Source organism: Mustela putorius, unplaced genomic scaffold (assembly GCF_011764305.1).
Source record: "Mustela putorius furo isolate JIRA1106 unplaced genomic scaffold, ASM1176430v1.1 tig00003846_pilon_pilon_pilon, whole genome shotgun sequence".
NCBI lineage: Eukaryota > Metazoa > Chordata > Mammalia > Carnivora > Mustelidae > Mustela > Mustela putorius.
In genome coordinates, this window is record NW_025421999.1 from 20,114,642 (window position 1) to 20,135,787 (window position 21,146).

Here is a 21,146-nt window from a genome sequence, read left to right on the forward strand (position 1 = left end):
GGAGGCCCATGTTTGTGTGGTAAGATCAGTGTTCTATTAGGACACCTGTGTGGTGTTTATAGGGATGTGACATCCTTGTATCATCTTTGGGATCCAGTGGTACGGAGCATCTAAAACTGGTGAGATTTTATGAGCTGTTCAAAATCCATGAAGTTTAATCAGTTTAAAATCTTGTTTGATCATTTAAAAAACAAAACAAAACAGAGAGCACCTGGGTGGCTCAGTCCGTTAAGTGGTTGGTTTGGCTCAGATCATGATCCCAGGATCCTGGAATTGAGCCCCCACATCCGCCTCTCTGCTCAGCAGGGAGTCTGCTTCTTCCTCTACCCCTCCCCCCAACTCATGCTCCCTCTCAAATAAATAAATTTTAAAAATCTTACTTGATTTAAAACACTCATAGATTTTCTTTTTGGAGATTTAGAAATATTTTAAATCCTTCCAGAAGGGTGTTTATTCAAGCCTGAATTTAATTTTCTTTAATTTAAATCTAAAGTAGTGTCTGTAATCTAGTGTTTAAAGATAAGCCTTTATACACCATCTAGTTTAACAACAACAAAAAAAGAACACTAAAGTGTGTGTTCTTTAGATAAAATCTGAGAAATAAGCTGTTATTAATTTGTTTCTCCTTTCCCTCTTTTTTTTTCCCACTGCTGAACAAATAAGGAACTTGAAACATGTTTTTCTCTTGTGATGTCTATTGGCTTTCAAGTTGCCCTTCCAAAGTGCCCATAATTACCACCATCATCACCAAAAAAAAAAAAAGGTGATTAAAAGTCTTCCTCCAGTCCATACACCTGATTTTTAGGACAGGTGTATTATTACCAGGCCCTTTTGTCACTTACCACACTGAACTAAAATTCTCAAGCACCGGTTCTCACATGAGCCTGGATGAAACCCTTCAAAGGCATGAATCAGCCATGGCTTATCCGTCTCCATGTGAGGCAGGCAGGAGAAGTACCACACAGAAATCTAAGGAACAAAGGACAGAAGCAAGACTAGCAAAGAGGCAAATTCTGTGGCTTCCATTAGCAAGCTGGGATTCCCAGAAAGTGAAATCCGTGCAGAGACGACTTGTCAGGGAAAGCTTATTGGAAAGCTAGGACTTGAACCAGGCCTTGCCGGATGATGAGAAACAGACTGTTAGAGGGAAGCAGGAGAGGAGAGGAGCAGGAATGAGTCTGACGTGTTTCCAGGATCCCAGGGATCCCGTCCTGAGTTAATACAGCAGACTATGGATGAAGGAGCTTAGGCAGTATCCATCCCAAACTCTCCTCTCCAAACCTCATGTCCCTTCTCCGGGCCCAGTTTTATGCACATACATGTCCTTAACATGTGTGTCAGCTTCCCCCTCACCCCCTCTACCCTCTTAGGTTTCCTGTGCCACAATATGTTCCTGTTGGCATGTTCAATGTCCAGATTCTTGGGTTTTTCAGTTAGAGAATGCCATGTCTTTTCCTGAACAGTTAATCTTTTCTGAAATGATCAAGAAACTTCTTTCATCTAATTTTCGTCTCTCCCCCTGCTTTTCTGAGAATGTTTCACTCTCTGATCTTCTCCTTTGGGCACTTTTCCCTCACTGTATGCCAGGAACACACTACTTGTTTGTTTGTTTGTTTGTTTGTTTTGTACAATTGTATTTTCCTTCCCAAACTAACCTGGTGCTTTCATTCACTTGAGTAGCTTTGTGTCTTAGAGGTGTTCTGAAAGGAAAAATGATCTCAGTGTTCTTTTCTTTTCCCCTCTCTGCCAAAAAAAGCATTGCTGTGATTTTTCACAATAGTGAACTATTTAAGTAGATAAGATTTTTGTCTTAACAACTGGGTAGGAAGTTTCCTCCACTGCCACCCTGCTTGAAGTGTAACTTAATTCCAAACTGTACCAAGAATTAATACTGTGCATTACTGGACCTTCACTTGAACCTATCCCTGTCAGACTCCCTAATTAAGAAATAATGAGTTCTAAGTGGGAATTCTTTCTACTTTGGCGAATTTTTGTAATGTTCTGTTATATAAAATACACAGCATTTTATTTTACAATATATTTGCTCTTTTATTTACCTAGAAGTGGCTTTTCACATATAGTGGTTTGTCTCTAGGAAGGAGAATATTTTTAGTTTTTTTTGATAAAGAAATTCTGAATATTAAGCCTAGTTCTCGGACCTAAGGTAAAAGTGAAGACTCATGAATCAAACAGAAACTCGCAGCAGATGGATCCTCAAACGGACAAAGGAGGTCTGTTTTCCCTCGTCGCGTCTTGCCCTCTCTCCCCCTCCGGCATCCATGTTCAAGCCTGGGGTAGGGAAGCCTTCTCCACAAAAGTGCCTCTCCTGCCGGGGCTGCTCAGGGTAGAAAGTGGGTTTCGCAGTGACACACTGAAACTTTCTCAGGAGCATCGAGGTGTTTCTGTTGCCGTTGCTTTCTGGTGTTCTGGCCTGGTGAAATTCATCGGATGGTATGGGCACCAGATCTGCCTGGGATCAGCTGTCGCCTTGGAACCCTCACCTCCCTTTACGAGCTCTCCCACAGCTTGAGGACCCAAACTTCCCCTAAACAGTCTCCTTAAAGCTTCCACTCTAGAAATGCTTGGTGAGTGTGATTCCTTTCTTAGAGGAAAAAAGCAAGCCTGTACTGGTTACATGTTTCTGAAGGGACTACAAAGACACCCACTGAATTGGTATAAAACACAGTCGCAGTTACTTGAGGTGTTTGATAAACCTGTGGCTTTTTAGGTCAAACCCTCCCTCTTCTACCTCAGTGAGGTGGTTGGTGATTCCTCTGTCTAATGCGGGGTGTAGACATGTGCCTTTTAACAGATGCCTCCTGACAATTGCCTAGCATTGGCTGTAGGTTGGATATGCTAAAAAAATAATTTTTTTCCAAGATCTTCTCCAACCCCTCCCCCCCACCACCACCCTGGTCCCAATTGCTTTGAGAGGTAATCTACTGTGGGGATTAGAAACCTAGCCTCTGGGGCCAGGTGGCCCAGGATACTCTTCATAATCTTTGGTGGTTTGCCCATCTGTAAAGTGGGGTGTAAGTTCTCCTCTCACAGCAGTTAGGAGGGCCCAGGGAGCTGTAACATGGAAACTACTGGCTCAGAGCCAGCACTTAGTAACCTTTAAGTGCTATCAGTTGGTCTTATGTACATCTATTTTGCTTCTGATGTTTTTCTTAGTCCTGTAGAAAACTAGAGTGGATTTCAGGGCTTCTATAAACCTGTATAGAGAAGGTAAGAGGGTGTGAGAGAGCATTGTGTAGACTCTGAAACCAGATGGAGCTGGGTTCAATTTCACTTTTACCCCAATAAAGCTGTATGATCTTGACCTAACCCTCTGTTTCCTTACTTGCAACGTGGGAATATTAATACTGCCTATAGTATCAAGCTGTTGGATTTAGATAAAGCATATAACAGAGGAACACACTCCTAGCACATAGTAAGTACTCAGGGACATTGTCGATCTTTACTGTTACTCTAGTTTGTATTCTGGTTATGTTTGTATGGGTTGACTACAAACATCCAATTCTATAAGCTCTAAGATTTCTTTTTAGCTTGTTTAATAGGGAAGGGACTAATGAGTTTAAATGTAATTATTATTTGAGTATGGCTCAGTCAGTTGTGTCCGACTCTTGATTTAGACTCAGATCATGATCTCAAGGCCCTGAGATCAAGCTCCATCCACATGGGCTCTGTGCTCAATGGAGAGTTTGCCTCTCCCTCTCCTATCCCCTTTCCTCCCCTTCCTGCAGGTGTGTTCTCTCACAAATTAAATAAAATCTTTTTTAAAAAATGAGTCTTTAATTTGTATCAATTTTCTAATTTTTTTTTAAGATTTTATTTATTTATTTGACAGAGAGAGCTCACAAGTAGACGGAGAGGCAGGCAGAGAGAGAGAGAGAGAAAGAGAGAGAGGGAAGCAGGCCCCCTGCTGAGCAGAGAGCCCGATGTGGGACTTGATCCCAGGACCCTGAGATCATGACCTGAGCTGAAGGCAGTGGCTTAACCCACTGAGCCATCCAGGCGCCCTGTATCAATATTCTAATTAATTAATACTAGTTAGCTTAAAATACTGATGAGTAGTCCTAGATGTATATAAATATATATAAATTTGTGTGCCTATTATATAAATTTATACAATAAATTATACACAAACGTACAAATGTAAATATATCAATATATGTTATACATGTAAGTTATATATACATTTATATAATAGAAATATATAATGTATCTAAGTATATATAAATTTATATAATACTATGTATACATTACAGAGGTAGGTAGCTAGGTAGGTAGGTAGGCAGATAGACAGACGGGAGATTCAGTAATCCAGGCTTAGGAGGAAAGAGAAGAGGGGAATATGGGGAAGGTGTTTGAGAAGAAAGGTTTCTAGTCCATGCTGAGTTATGAAGTTGATGAGATATTAGTCAGGATACAATGGGGAGGAGGTAAGAGGTGCAAGAAGCCACCTTAAGAGAACCACATGTTGCTTCATTTGTGTGAAGTTAGGTTGGAATGTGTATCTGGTTGGGTTGGGTTGAGGTTCCTGAGACAAAACCAGAGCAGTCCGAAAGATAGACTGGAACCAGACCAGGGTCTAATAAATAAGCTCTGGGAAGGAGTTTGAATTTTATCCTGAGGGCAAGAGGAAGCCACTAACAGTTACGTGAAAAACCAAACCAAACCAAACAAAAAAAAAACAGGGGAGTGAGAAGATCAGATATGCACATTAGAGAAAATATTCTACCTTTGTGGAAAATGAACTGGAGAGGGCCGGAAGATGGGCAGGAAACCAGTAAAGCAGGCTGTTGCAGAAAGCCAGTGCTGGTGGCCTAGACTGAAAGTTAGCTGCCTTCTTTGCCTAAGTCCTACATGAAGGCAGGTGGTGTGGCCCTACAGATCCAAAGCTGGTGGTGAAAAATGAGTATTGCCTGAGCCTGAGTCCCTAGTGTGTACCCCTCTCCCTGAAGTAACTTAGACCCTTTTGGAAGTTGCATTAAGTCTCCTAGGCCTCAGGAGTGCCATTAAAGCCTGCTGCAGTGTACTAAATGGAATGGAATCTCGGCCAGCTGTCAGCCAGTAAATGACTATAACTTATGTTGAATTCCAGCTAATGTATAGCCTTAGAAGTAGCATTAAGTCTGGAAAGTCACTTGGGTACCATTTCAAGTACTGAACTGTGATTTACTTGGTCATACCTCAGTGGCCTGTATGTGCCAATATAGCTTCCGTGGCCTTTTCTACTTTGTTCCAGGGAATAACTTATGGAATGAAAACACCCATTTAAAAAATATATTTTCTATATCGTACTCATTTTCTTGGTGGATAGGGATTGTTGAGGTCAGTATTTATTGTTCAAAAATGTGTAGTATAAATGAAAGTAGCAAGTCATAACCTAGAAATGTGCAGTTTTAAATGAAAGTAACAAGTCATAACCCAAAGTAATGTTTCCTATTAAATGTATATAGTATAGTTTTAAAAAGTATTGATATTGCACTCTTATCCAAAAGAAATTTAAATTTTATTTTTACAAGGCATGTTTTACGCTGTTCAGTGTAAGTTTGCTTTATATATAAAATATCAATATTGATTAATTACTTGCTGATAAATACAGAGTGAGTCACATGCCCATGAGGTCCAGTACTTAAAAAAAAACAAAACCGATGTCATCCTGATAAGTCCTGAGAGGTCCCAAACTATGTCTCAGTCATTCTTTTATCCCCATGTAATTACCACCGCGAGTCCAGCACTTAATATATGTTTAGAAGTTTGCGATTGTCCCATGCTAATGACAGTAATAGGGGAAGCTTGCCTGAAGCCCCAGTTTTCACGGCAGAATAAATATTAGTGCGGGAGCTCTTTGTTTATCTGTGATGGGTGTTATGGGAACTTTGAACAATTGGTATTCCTGAAAGTCACAAAGAAGGAAACCTCAAATATGAGTCTGTGATAACCAGATTTGAAACTATCTTAGGAAATATTTTCCCTTAATAAAAATAACAAAGGCTCGGATCAGGTTTTTAAAGTTCAGAGATGTCTGATAAATAAGTAGGAAAAGAATGTTAGATATGCAAAGAGATTAAGTGCTATTTATCTAGTTTGGGAAAGTAAGGAGAGAGAAAAGATACAGAAATGCAGTGGAGAATTTTAGAAATGTTTACTGAGATAAACAATAACAGCTTCTAATACTGGTGCGCTGTTGTAGATCGGGCACGATGCTTTCCAAAACATTACCTCATTTGATCTGTTGAAGAACCTTACAAAGTAGAGTTTTCACGGATGGGGAAGTTAGATCTTAGAGTGGTTGGGTGATCTGTCCAAAGTCCAAACAGCTCGTAAGTGATGACTGGAAACCCTGTTTTCTGACTCTTGAGGTAGTGTTTAACTGCTGAGTAGCAAATAAGTAATTGGCGTGGATTAACTTGTGCATCATACCTGAAAGCATCTGTGAAGAGCTAGTTCACACTGAAGACTTTCTCCTTCAACTGCCAACACATTCATTGGCCATAAAATTTTAATTAAAGGAAACGGTTTTTCTGTTTATAGAAGCAACGCAGCTTCTGGGTCGAAAAGTCTGAAGTATGACTTGGCTTCATGAATATTATGTGACCAACAGCTATGCCCTTCCATAGATAATGTTTCTGAGATTTTTGTGCTTTTTAAAAACGTTTGTATGCTTTCAAAAATATTCCAGATGAAATCATCAAAACATTTTCCTTGTTTTCATTTTTACTCTAGCAAAATAATATGAAAAAATTTTCCATGTAATTAAACATCATTATGATACCATTTCAATGCCTTCATAATATTCCCTTTCCTGAATAACTGTGTTAAAGATTTGGGAATGCTTCCTATGTTATTAAAAACAGCACTGAAGAACATCTTTGCTAATGATCTCTTTGTATAAATCCATGCATTCTTTTCTCACAGCAAATGTCAGGCAATAAAATTGCTGGCTGTTATTTATCACTGACCAAAGAGACCAGCCAGAAAGGTTGTACGTAAAATCCCGCTTTGTAGCATATGAATGCCTTGGTTTACACATTTACCAATCCCTCATATTTTCAAAATCTTTGCTAATATGATCATCAGAAATAGCATATTATTGGGGCACCAGGATGGCTCAGTTGGCTAAGCTTTGGACTCTTGATTTCACCATCGGTTTAAAATCTCAGGATCCTGGAGTCGAGCCCCGCCTCAAGTTCAGCATTGGTCATGGAGCCTGCTTAAGATTCTTCTTCTCCCTCTCCCTGCCACTCACATGCACACACTCTCTCTCAAAAATAAAATGAAATGAAAATGTTGCTTCGAGTAGTTTAACAATAAATAAATAAAACAAGAGAGGGAACGGAGATTTGCTTTTATGTTTGTATCCTGCCCAGTGACTACTGTTTATTGTTGAACACATGTAGACATTGAGCAAATACAATTTTCCTAGAGAGCACATGTAATACATAAAACATTGATCTTGTCCCTCTTTGGTCCTTGTCTTATCAAATACTTTAAGGGCTGCCATTTATTCTTCTGTGTAATGAAATAATCAGCTTTTTCAGTAGGCCATTATAGTGAGAAGCGCAGGTCTGAAAGTATTTGAAAGTAGTTGTACTTTTTGAGCCTGCAAGAACTTTAAAGACCCTTTGATCAGGTTCCATCATTTTTCATTAAGCATATTTAATGTAAAGCCATGAAAAAACCCTGGTGTGTTTCACAAACCAAAATGGAAAGCCCAGTGTCTATTTTTTTGCACAAATGTATAATTTTGCCCATAATTTTATATGAGTTACTCATGTCCTCAGAAATTTAAATCTCTCTACTCTTTAATGTTTTGCAATATGGTGGAACTAAAATTGTCAACGATTTTAAGAAAACACTGTTTTTGTCATGGCGGTGGATTCTGGTTTTGAAGAGAAACCAAATACATTTGCAATGAATTTCAACTCTGTGTTATCTAAATAATGATTTCTTACAGGTACATTATTCTTGCATATTTTTTCAACCGTATTTCTTTTCATTTCGTTTCAGGTAGCAGTTTTACAACATCATCAGGATTATATACAGGAAATAATTCACTCACAAATTCCTCTGGATTTAACAGCTCACAGCAGGTAATTTTAAAAGCCAGTTTAACTTGAGAAATTTTTTTTTAAATGCGAGATGATTTTCCTATATAAAGAAAGATCTGTTTATATTCTACTGTGAGTGACATTTTACCTAAGCCTTTTAAAATACATATATATATTTTTTCTTTTAAAAATCACTTTAAGAGTCTTCCATGGTGAGCGTTTGGTTTTTGGATTCATTTCATTTTACCTGGTCATGCGTCATGGACTAGAAGGCATAGGGAGAGTGTATCTGATCTTACATCAAATTTGTTGGCAAGTCTGGGCACTTTGTCTGCGTGTACTTGCATGTCCCTTTGTGAATTCAGAGAAGACCCAGAAACACAAACATAGTTATACTTTGAAAAGGGAGTAATAAGCAGCAACATCCTCTGATGGATTACTCTTGTGTGGTTTGATTTGGTAGGACTACCCATCTTATCCGAGCTTCGGCCAGGGTCAGTACGCACAGTATTATAATAGCTCCCCGTATCCAGCCCATTATATGACGAGCAGCAACACCAGCCCGACCACACCGTCCACAAATGCCACTTACCAGCTTCAGGAGCCACCATCTGGCATCACCAGCCAAGCGGTTACAGATCCCGCAGCAGGTAACTATGTGCACTTTATTAATCCTGCAGGCTAGATTTCTGGTGGTTTAAATGCATTTTTCAACAGTCCTATATTCACGCAGTGGTTTCACAGTTTTGGCAAGTTTTGGCGCAGCCTACATGTAAGTCCAACATCAGGATTATGGCATTAACTTTATTTATTTTTATTTGCTGAAAAATTTCAGTATAAATTACGTAACTTCAAAAGCCCTTGAAACTGAGATTTTAGTTAGTTGTAAATATACTCAATTTTCAAGAGAGATGGTGTTTTGGATACATAATTAGAAATATTGAGCTATAATTATTAACTATAATTATAAATATTTGCCCATGTATTGAATATGAAAATAAATATTACCTCAAATTCAGTGTTTATTATCATTAAATATTTAATGTTTCTCCAAAATAAAAAAAATAAAATCAGAGTTAATAATGGAAAATCATGATTCCTCTGGCTCACCCTTTCCACTCTCAAGTCCTACTCTGAATTTCATAACTGGGCATGAGAATTTTCATACTTCTGCACAAACCTTTCCAGTGAAAATCTCTCCATCTCTGGAAATTTTCCTACCAAGTTTTTGACCTTTCTTTCCCTCCTTTAGTTTTTTTCTCTGAAACTCTTAATATCGTTGGCTTAATTTCCTGAATTGGTCTTTACCTGTATTTCTTATATTTTCTCTTGTACGTCTCACCTTTGTCCTATTAAAAATATAGTCTCTCCTTTCATGGAGTATGAAGTGAGCTATTATCCTCAAACAATTGCAGAGTTTGCTTCCCTTTGCCTTTTATTTTTAGAGCCAAAGCCTGCTCTTTGCTACAAGCCAGGGTAAAATGGTCTTCCTCTGAAATACACTTCTATCACAATGCGATCATAGTGTGCTATTTCTAGTTGGTTATTTTAAATCATGAAAACGAATTTTATGGAACAGGTGCTAATTTCAATCTTGACTATAGGTTTGTCTTGCAAATATTACCAGATGTCCCCCATAAGAAAAAAAAATCTCCTTTCGGGTTTTAGCGTTTCACATTTTTTCTTAAATGTAGACGAATACTATTTTGTTCTACAGCAGGAAGTTACATCATTCTTAAACTTGTATTCCAGTGAACTATAAATACTATTTCTGCACAGCCCAATTCCAAACATTCTAATCTTTGATTATCATAATCTGTTTCCCTTTATTTTTTAAGAAGTTGCTTGGTATATTTTTTACTCTGTTCACATGTATAAATACAGTATTCACAGAATCTAGTATATAAGTCCTTTAGATTTAACATCTATATAATTGCTGTCAAAAATTGGATTTATTATAGAAGCTGTTACAGAGTTTTCCTCTCCACTTCCATTAATTTCATAGCATCATGAGGAAAGATAATGGCTTGTCCCAATCTCAGGGAGATCTCATGTATTCGTATGAGCCATCTGGGTCATCCCAACTTCTTGAGGACTAACAGGAGCTTTGAATTAGAATAGCTATGTGAACAAGTGGAGAAACTCTTCAGGATTTGTGGAATAACAGAATGAGAAAAGAAGACCGCAGAGTAATTTTACTTAACTCATCATGACATTTTGATTGGGAAGAGTACAGTACAAAACAAAGTAGTGAAAACTTAATCATGTTTTTTTAAAAATTAAGGTTGATTAGCTCTTTCTGAAAAATCCCAATTTAGTCATATCAGAAAAGTTTGTGTCTGAAACGTGCCATTATTTTAAGTGAATTTTATTTATCAAAAGCGTACCAAGTGAAGGAGTGGGGAGGGCTTGCCACAAAGCCATGTCACGTAGGAAACAATGCAAAAGTATGATTTTCAAAATGTCTATAAGATTTTTTTAAAAGATTTTATTTATTTAGTTGACAGACATAGCGAGAAAGGGAATACAAGCGGGGGGAGTGGGAGAGGGAGAAGCAGGTTTCCTGCTGAGCAGGGAGCCCGATATGGGACTCGATCCCACAACGCTGGGATCATGACCTGAGCTGAAGGCAGATGCTTAACAACTGAGCCACCCAGGCGCCCCTCAAAATGTCTATATGATTTTTAATATTAAATTATTTATTTTAGATTATATTTGAATCAATGCTTAGTGTTTCAGGCACTCATTTCAATTTCAGTGTATGGCTACAGCATAAGAATGAATTGAACTGGAGAGAAAATAATATTTTTCAACTTCCTTTTATTTACCACTTCCCACTAAAATAAATGTATGGATCACCCTTCCTTATGAAGGAGAAGGTTCAGGGAGTTTCCACATTAAAAAGAAATGTAGATTACTTGAGAAATTCAAGGAAGAGTTAGTCTGATTTTAGAGGTTTTGGTTCATTTGTTTATTTACATTTGCAGTGTGACTGTGGATTCTGCCTAAGTCTTTTGGTGTTAATTTTCCTTTCTTACTGATTATGTAAGATTGTAGACTGGTCTTTGATAAAAAGGAAGTTTTGAATGATAGAATCCATAAAATCATTGAAGAAGGAATCAATGATTTATAACATATAATCTAATGTTTTTGTCTTATGATAGAAATAAAAAAAGGTTAAAATCATGTCTATTTTGTTGAAATAACTTCAGATGTTTTTCTTTTAATAGTCTATTATATTTAAGGTCATTATTTTGTACATTGGAAAATTAGACTCTAGGTATGATCTGGTCTTCTGTATGGCCAGGGTTCTGCCTTTCAGTTTCAAGGAATTAAACAGTGCAGAATGAATGCACAGTGTATATATGTGGCTTCCTCCCATACTTTATAATATCTGTCCTTGTATTATTCATGGAATTGTTAGGTCGTAATGAATATATAAAGATAATCTTGCAAGGATTTTTCAGGCCTTACATATAAGGACTGATTATTTGGTGTTATGCATTTTTAAAGTTATGAAGTATAGTTAGCTTTTAAGTCTATGGTATTAAGCAGTATCACTTAGAAACATGTATCTCCTCATGAATCTTAAGTTCAAAAATTATTTTAATGTGTTTATAATTAAATATTGAAAACTATAGTCTCCTTTGAGTAGATATGTGTAATACATTCAAAATAATATAACTTGAACATGAAAGTTTAATCTTAAAATTTCAATTCATTTTAAAAACTAAAAACAGCAACATTTTTTTATTGAGCTATAATTGGTATTTAACATTAGATTAGTTTCAGGTGTCAACATAATATGATATTTGTACATATTGTGAAATGTTCGCTGCAGTAAGTCCAGTTAACATCCACTAGTATTTATAGTTGCAGATTTTTTCCCTTGTAATGAGAACTTTTAAGATCTACTCTTGGCAATTTAAATCCTTTGCATTCATTTTTTAAAATGATTTTGGGGCACCCAGGTGGCTTAGTCAGTTAAGTGTCTGACTCTTGATTTTGGTTCAGGTCACGATCTCAGGGTCATGGGATTCAGCCTGCATCAGGCTCCATGCTCGATGGGGAGTCTGCTTCAGATTCTCCTTCTCCCTTGTCTCCCCCACCACACCCCGCCCCCCCGGCTGTCTCACATGTTCTCTTTCACATACATAAATAAATCTTTATTTTAAAAAATGAGTTTGTTAGTCAACAAACTCATTGTTGTTTTGACTCTCTTAATAAAATAAAATTTACATCTTCTGGTGGAAATATGTGAGTGTTCACCTACCTTGAGAAATACGGTGAGGTTTATCTGGTTATTTAGCAGCATTGTAATTTACTTATTGGGCTCAAGAAAATCACACCTACCCTTCAACTAGCAATGCCAGCCTCCCTCTGCCCCACTGAAAGCCGTCTTGGTTGCTTCTAATTTTGGCAATTATAAATAAAGCTACTATAAATATTTATGCTCAACTTTTTTTTGTATAGACATAAGTTTTTAAATCACTTGGGTGGTAAATAACTAGCTGTGTGATCACTGAATTGTATTATAAGAATGTTTAGTTTTATAAGGAATTGTCAAATTGTCCTCCAAAGTGTTCACCATTTTGTGAACCAATAAGCAACAAATGAGAATCCTGTTGTTCACAACCTCGCCAGCATTTGGTGTCATCAGTATTTCAGATTTTGGCCATTCTAATAGGTATGAGGCAGTATCTAGTTTTAATTTGAATTCCCTTAATGAAATATTATGTTGTGTATGTTTTCATATTCTTGTTTGCTCTGTATATCTTCTTTGGTAAGGTGCCTGTTCAAATCTTGTACCCACTTTTTAATGAGCTTGTTTTCTTATTATTGAGTTTTAAGAGTTCCTGTATGTTTTGGATACAAGTCCTTTATCAGATAAGTTCTTTCTCCTATTCTGTGGCTTGTCTTTTTAATTTCTTAACAGTATCTTTCAAAGAGCTTAAGCTTTTAATTTGAATCAAGTCCATTTTAGGCGTTTTATTCTTTCATGGAATATGCTTTTGGTTTTGTATCTAGAAACTCGTTGCCTCGCCCAGGGTCACCTAGTTTTTTTCCTATGTAATCTAAAAGTTTCATAGTTTTGCTATTTCAGTTTAGGTCTCTGATCCTTTTTGAGTTAATTTTTGTGAAACGTAGAGGTCAGTTTCTAGATTCCTTTTTACTTATTTATTTTTGCATGTGGTTGCCCAGTGTTTGTAGCACCATTTGTCGAAAAGCCTATCTTTTGCTCCATTTGCTTTATTACTTCTTTGTCAAAGATCAGTTGGCAAACTTTGTGTGGGTCTATTTCTGGGCTCTCTGTTCTCTTTCATTGATCTATTTGTCTATTCTTTTCCTATTACCACATTATGTTGATTATTGTAACTTTGAATAAGTCTTTTAGATGGGGAGTATCACACTTCTGTGTTCTTCAATATTGTGTTGGCTATTCTGGGTCTTTTGCCTTTCCACATAAACTTTAGAGTCAGCCTGTCAGTATCCATCAACTAACTTACTTAGATTTGGTTTAGAATTGCACTGAATCTATAGATCAAGTTGGAAAGAACTGAAAATATTGAATCTTGACAATATTGCATCTTCCTATCCATGTACATGGAATATCTCTCCATTAATTTACCTTTTCATCAGAGTCCTATAGTTTTCCTCATATAGATTTTATACATATTTTTAGATTTATCTTTCTTTTTTGGTGCTAATTAAATCATATAATGTTTTTCATTCAAATTCCAATTGCTCATTGCAGGTATCTAGGAAAGCAATTGACTTTTGTATATTGTATCCTGAAACTTCACTATGATCACTTATTAGTTCCAGAAGTTTTTCATGTTGATTCTTTGGTATTTCTTTTTTTAGATAAACATTTGTGTCATTTTTGAATGAAGACAGATTTATGCCTTTCTTCCTATTCTGAATATCATTTGTTTTTCTTTTCTTATCTTATTGCATCAGCCAGGACTTCCAATACAGTGGTGAACAGGAGTGGTGAGGAGACATCCTTGTCTTGTTCCCATGATCTTAGTGAGAAAACTTCTGGTTTCTCACCATTAAGTGTGTTGTTAGCTACATGTTCTTTGTAGTTATTTTTTCATCAGCTTGAGGACGTTTTCCTCTGCCCCTAGTTTGCTGAGAGTTTGTATCATGAGTATGTGTTGGATTGTGTCCAGTGCTTTTTCAGCACTGTTGATATGATCATATGATTTGTCTTTCTTAGCCTGTTGATATGATGAATTACATTATTTGATTTTCAAATGTAGAACCAGCTTTTCTTACCTGGAATAAATCCCACTTGGTCATGGTGTATAAATCTTTTATACATTGTTGGATTCAGTTTTGCTAATATTTTAAGAATCTTTGCATCTATGTTCATGAGATATATTGGCCTGGGGTTTTCATTTCTTATAATGTCTTTGTCTGGTGTTGGTATTAGGGTAATAGTGACCTCACAGACTAAGTTAGGAAGTTTTTTTTCTGCTTCTATTTTCTGGGACAAATTGTAAAAAAATTAGTATCATTTCTTTCCTAAATATTTGGTAGAATTCACCAGTGAACCCATCTAGGCCTAGTGCTTTCTGTTTTGAAAGGTTAATTATTGATTAAATTTCTTTAATAGATATAAAACTATTCAGATTATCTATTTCTTTCTGTGTGAGTAGATTGTCTTTCAAGGAATGGTTCTTACCATTATAATTGGTGGGCATAGAGTTATTCATAATGCTCTTTTATTATCCATTTAATGTCTAAGGGATTGCTAGTGATATCCTTTTCACTTCTGATATTAATGATTTGTGCCGCCTTTTTTTTTTTTTTTTTTTTTTTTTTTTTTTTTTTTTTTTTTTTGCTTTGTTTAGCCTAGCTGGAGATTTATCAATTTTATTGATCTTTTCAGGAGCCAGCTTTCCATCTCATTGATTTTTCTTTATCATTTTCCTATTTTCAATTTCATTGACTTCTCTGATTTTTATTATTTCTTCTGCTTTATTTTGATTTAACTTGGTCTTCTTTTTCTAGTTTCCTAAAGCTTGAAGCTTAGATTGTTGGTTTTAAATCTTCCTTCCCTGCTAATACATGCAGTAAGTGCTATCAAGTTCCCTCTAAGTATTGTTTTTGTTATATCCCACAAAATTTAATATTTCTATTTATTTTTATTTAGGTCAAAATATTTTTATTTCCATTATCATCAAACTCCTCCCCTTTGAAGAGGTATATATTTATAAACTTTTTATTGGAGAAAAATATTAGAAACTTGATATCAGTACAGTATGTATTATTTGTGACTGCTGTCCAGTTTTTCATATCTTTCCAATTAAATGGCTTTCTGTTGTTAGAAATGTATTTAGTTTCTGAGAAGAGTATTTCATGGCAAATTCAAATTCCAGTATCTATAAGAGAACATTTTTATCGGAATCAACTCTTTTTCTTTTTTTACTCAATTCTAAGTCTTGTAAGACAGTATCATAGTTAAACCCATGGTTACATTAAATTTTAAATGATGGGTTTCATTTTAAATTTCTTTTAAATTTCTTTTTTGAAACAATTCTTTACAAAGCAAATGGTTTTCTTTTATGTTCAAAAACATATAGAGGTAAGAAAAAAGAAAAAGGCATTTTAGGATGTTTTTCTTTTTTGATAGTATCTGAGTTCACATAGTATCATCTCTTAGCCACTGACATGTGATGAATGCTATTTTCTTATATTAAACCCTAAAAATTTTAAGGCATATTATTAGCAAAGTAACCAAGTACATTTTTTTCAAAAAGATGATAAAAACTATTTAACTACCATTTGAGAATAATGGTCATGAAGGAGTTTTCTAACTTGACTTTCTTAGAAAAGTACTTAAGCCATTCTTTAAAAATAATTTTTATTGTATGATTTCTCCTTATATGATCAAAATATGAACTTATTTATAATTCATTTACTTAAACAATTTGGCTGGAACACATATTTTTTGTCAAAAATCTTAGAACATTTCATAATAATTACGACAGCTATCTTAATAATAATACATAGTACAAATGTAATTGATGTTTTTAGAACTTTACATTACATGTAATCTTATAACCATGAGGTGTAGTACTATTTGTCCCCATTTTACAGATGGGGAAAATCAGGTACATAGCTCTTACATGCTCAATAAACTATAAATATTATTGAGTTAATTGAGAATTTTGCGGCCAAATTTTTGTGGAAGGACTAATCACCTATAACATTGTCTTATTGAAATACTACAAAGCCATCAGAGAGAAAGAGTAAATAAATAGGAAATAAAATATTTTAGGCAAATGCAAAATAAAACTAGTTGTTCATTAGGAATGAGTTTTGGTATGCATGCTATAGAAAAGTCAGGTTTTCAAAGGATTTGTTCATTTGAATTCTTACCAAAAAGGTAGACGGTTGAAATCTACCTTTTCATGCTCTGACTACATGCAGACGATTTACTGGTTAAGGTGATGTACGGGAATCTTGCCAATATTGAATTTCAAGTGACAGAGGAAAAATCAGTATAAGAGGGAATTCAATATGCATGGGAAACCATTTGTTCCCTCTGCTTCTTTGATCCTTGCCAAGGCACACGAAAGTAGAGCAAAGCGCCTGAAAACCGGGAACATTCTTGTGCAAAGTTGCAGGGGAACTCTGAGCTCTCACAGGAATTCAGTGTGACAGGATGAAAAACTAAACTGCCGGCCGTCTGCCTTATAAATGCAGGAAATTCGGGCCACATCTATATAACCGAACACGCCTACATCTGTCCACTGCAGAAATGATCCTGAGGTTTGCAACAGCATGGGTCTCCATTGCTCCGTTTTGCCGAGTGAGCAGTTCTGAAAATCTTTAGGCCATACTTGCTCTTTTTCGCTGATGCCTTGTGGACTTTGGAGAAGTTTGCAATTTGTTCAGCTCAAAAATAAACTCTTTCACTGAAACAGTTTTAACTAACGTTCTGGAAACATTTGTCGGCAAAACAAATATTTGTGTCTAAAATAGTCAGGCTATTACGATGTGAGAAAACAAAACAGATGTTTGTTTGGGGTTGTTGGGTTTGTTTGTCTTGATGGCATTTGCTTGCTTGCTTGCTTTTTTTTTCCTCACCCCAGAGGAAACACAGTGTTAACCCTAATGAGATTATAAAAATCTTGAAACTAAAGTTAATTTTTTATTTTATATTGTGAGGAAAGTCATAAAAGTGGGTTGCCTTATCTTTGAGTTTTGGATTGTGTTTCCAAAAAGTGAAAAATACAGTGTTTTAGAATTTTCCCATTTTGTGCCTCATTACTGGTTTGACTAATTTTTTCAGTTTGTAGTCAGTTTTAGTACGCGTGGATTCAAATATGTCATTCTCTCTTCTATTTATACTTAACATATGATTTGTGTATAAATACCCCAAATAAGAAAGCATATATCATTGAGCTAGTTAAATTCATTTACTATTCTTCCCGTTTATTACTTTATCTTCTTTGGTAGCTAATTGATTTGTTGTTTCTGTAAAGCATTAAGCATCCTGTGGGACCAACACAGATCAATGTAATAAGTTTCCTTGTTTAAGTTGGAGGACATCAGCATTTACTGATAAATTTTTTTTCTTTGGAGATGGTTGAGAAAAGAACATACAAAGTTACCTGTGCCTCATTTAATTTGGATTGATTTGTTTAGTGGATAAGTTTTGGGTTGACTTTCATTTATTTTCTGGGGATGATGTAATTTTATTTATGTATTTTTATTGAAATACTGTTAATACACAATGTTACATGAGTTTTGGGAGTACAACATAGTAAATCGATGGGTCTGTACATTTCGCTGTGCTCCCCACAACTGTAGCTACCCTCTGTCACCATACACCACTATCAAAATACCTTTGACTATATTCACTGTGCTGTACCTTTCATCTCCGTGATTTATTTCGATTAATTTATAAGTAAAGATAGAATTGATGGCTATCATTTTTAGTCCCCAGTTTGATAGCCAAAAATTTAAGTGTAGTGAATTTTTACAGTTTACTAAAGAACATATGAAAATGGGAAAAAATTATAAAAGTATAGGAGGATTTACAGAGAAGAACAAAATTCCCTTAATCTTTTGTAGACAGTTTTTTTCAGCGGAGTTCCTTGTATATTTTTCAGGGATACATGTTCCTTATATAAACATATACAAAGCACTTGCCCCAGATACTTTTTTTTTCCCACATTCAAGTATGTATAGTTTGTTGTTTTTCTTTTTCCTTAAAGAGAATAGAATACATACTGTTTGGGTTTTTTTTCTTATATTTTTTAAGGATTTTATTTATGTGACACAGAGAAAGATCACAAGTAGCCAGAGAGGCAGGCAGAGACAGAGAGGGGGAAGCAGGCTCTCCACCAAGCAGAGAGCCCGATGTGGGGCTCGATCCCAGGACCCTGAGATCATGACCTGAGCTGAAGGCAGAGGCTTTAACCCACTGAGCCACCCAGGTGCCCCAGAATACATACTGTTTTGTCCCTTACTTTTTTACTTAACAATATACAGAGAAAAATTAATAGGTATTTTTGATATGAATTTTATAAGCAAGTATAATAATAGCTGGTTTTTTTGAGTGCACACTATGTGCCGGGCATTTTCCTAAGCACTGTTCATGCGTGAACTTAGTTCATTCTCACCCAATTGCAAGAGATAGGAAGTGTTATCATTCTCCCCATTTTACAGATGGATAAGCTAAGGAGAGAGGTCCATGGCTGCATGAGGATTTAACCTCCAAAACTTGACTTCTTAATTAGACCGGCAGGCTGGTTCCAGAAACCACTGTGTCTGAGGTTTCAAATAAGCAAAATAATGGAAATGTAAACAAAGAAGAGGCAGAAACGATCTGGTGTTCATTTTCTTAAATTATTCAAAGAACTTAGCAAAGGCATGTATTAGCAGATATTCAGTTAAATATGTGTTAAATAATTTGAATAGGCTCTCTTTGCTTGCAAAATAGTTTAGGTCTGAAATTACAGAGAAGTGGTATAGAGTATATTTAAGGTATCTTGTAGTATTTCCTTTTCTCTCTTTTTTTTTTTTAAGATTTTATTTAATTATTTGACAGAGAAAGAGAGATCACAAGTAGGCAGAGAGGCAGGCAGAGAGAAAGGGGGAAGCAGGCTCCCCGCTGAGCAGAGATCCCGATGTGGGGCTCTATCCCAGGACCCTGGGATCATGACCTGAGCCAAAGGCAGAGGCTTAACCCTCTGAGGCGCTCAGGCACCCCCTAGTATTTCCTGAATTATAGGATCAGTTTGTAGATATCTTGAATAACCCAACAACCATAAGCATACTTTTCCTGAATGTGCACTCTCTCCACTCCCTCTTTATCTATTTAATAGTTATCTGTCATGGACTTGCTTAGAGAACAGTTTCTCACAACATCTCTACCATCCCCTGTCCTTCCCGGAGGATCTGGTTCTCTACATTTCCAAGTTCTTTTTTTCTTTTTCCACTTGGATCTCCTGGTGATGAGCAATAAATGTAGGGGTGATGCTATTATTTTATCAAGGAAAAGGGAAGCCATCCATCTTGAAGTATAAGTAGGCATCTTAATCTAGTACAGTCACCTTCTAACACTTTTGAAAATATTTATATGACTCCTCCAGAAACTTTCTCAGGTGTCTCTTCATAAAATTAAAACTGCATTTTCTTCAGTACCAGTAATTAGGACGGATTTTACTGTTGTTCCCTTTTATGTAAGTGCTGATATTTGAGTATAATTTTCTAATATTTTGCAATAGTAGTCACCTGGGTTATTGATTGATTTGATGATCACGTTATTGATTGACATGATGGATTGATTTAGCAATCACGTCTGCCATTGTCCCTGTGGAGAATAGCTTCTGGGTTCCAAAAACCGATTTAAATGTATGTAAAGCAGGGGAACCTGAGAGGCTCAGTTGGTTAAGCACCCGCTCTTGATTTCTGCTCAAGTCATGATATCAGGGTGGTGGCATAGAGTCCCACCTTGGGCTCAACACTAGGGATAAAGTTGGCTTGGGATTCTCTCTTTCCCTCTGCCCCTCCCCATGTACAAACTGCTCTCAAGCACTCTCTCTCTCAAAACAACAACAACAGACCAAAAAACATAAAACATGGCTGATTTGTAAATTGACAACTCTCTTGTCTCTACAAATCCACCTAAGCAACTTTATCATGAAGCCATTGGGCAATAGGGAATTTTAAAGTTAGAAGGGACCTTACAGGTTCTTTTGCAGAAGACCTTCACTTTCCTGATTATGAATAAGGAAACTGGAAATAATGACATCTTTCCAAAGCGGCATCACCCATCCTTGCCCACATCTCTTAATGGCATGCTGGAGTGGCAGCCTTGGAAGGCAGCGTGATGTGGCGTGGCCTTTCCTCCACTGCTCTGGGCAGCACTGCTGTCTGTGAAAAATGGGGACGCAAGCAGGATCAGTTAGGGAGACAAATCGTTAGGTTTAAAATTATCAGGGTTTTCCTGTACCTGAGGTCTTTCCGGATCCTTTGATACTAATACCCACTGAGAACTGCACATAGTGGACATGCTTCCCAATAATACTGGTCTCGGAACCAGTCTCCACCCACCCCCACCCCCACAAGGGATACCTGTGATCTTGGGGACTGCACCGCCTCAAGGTATTAATTAAGAAAAAGGAGTGGTGGCTAAGGATTTGGGGTTGGGCTAACCTGGATTTGAATCCTGGCTCTATTATTTACTCTGAGCAGGTCACTTAGCACTTCAGCGTATCGGTTTTCATTAAATGAGGATAACCCTGCTCATGTGTATGGGATGAATGTGAGGATGACGTTATGTAAGTGGCCCGCAAAGTGACGGACGCCCACGGGGCCCTCAAGTGTTCATTTGTTCCATGTGTGCATTTAGCAGACATTTATAAAAGCTAAGCTGTGCCAGGCCTTGTGCCTGGCCCAGGGAATATGAGGGGACAAAAAGGGCAAGATCCCTGGCAATAGGGAGTCAGTGTGTTTTCTTCCCTCTTGAAGGAAAGAAACGTGGCAGCGCATTGTGCATTGTAGTTATTTCAGACGCTGAAGCCCCTGAAGTGTGGTTGACCAGTTTCCTCCACGTAGTAT

At 36.6% G+C, this 21,146-nt stretch overlaps 1 protein-coding gene across 11 annotated transcripts in view; it reads left to right on the top strand.

Moving 5' to 3' along the window:
- Nucleotides 1-21,146, top strand: part of EYA1 (EYA transcriptional coactivator and phosphatase 1) — a 360,075-nt gene that overhangs the window by 243,415 nt on the left and 95,514 nt on the right. For all 11 annotated transcript variants that reach the window (XM_045063205.1, XM_045063203.1, XM_045063204.1 and 8 more), the window contains 2 exons: nucleotides 8,020-8,102; nucleotides 8,524-8,710. In XM_045063205.1, the coding sequence (XP_044919140.1) occupies nucleotides 8,020-8,102; nucleotides 8,524-8,710 (270 nt within the window). The remainder of the gene's footprint in view (nucleotides 1-8,019; nucleotides 8,103-8,523; nucleotides 8,711-21,146) is intronic.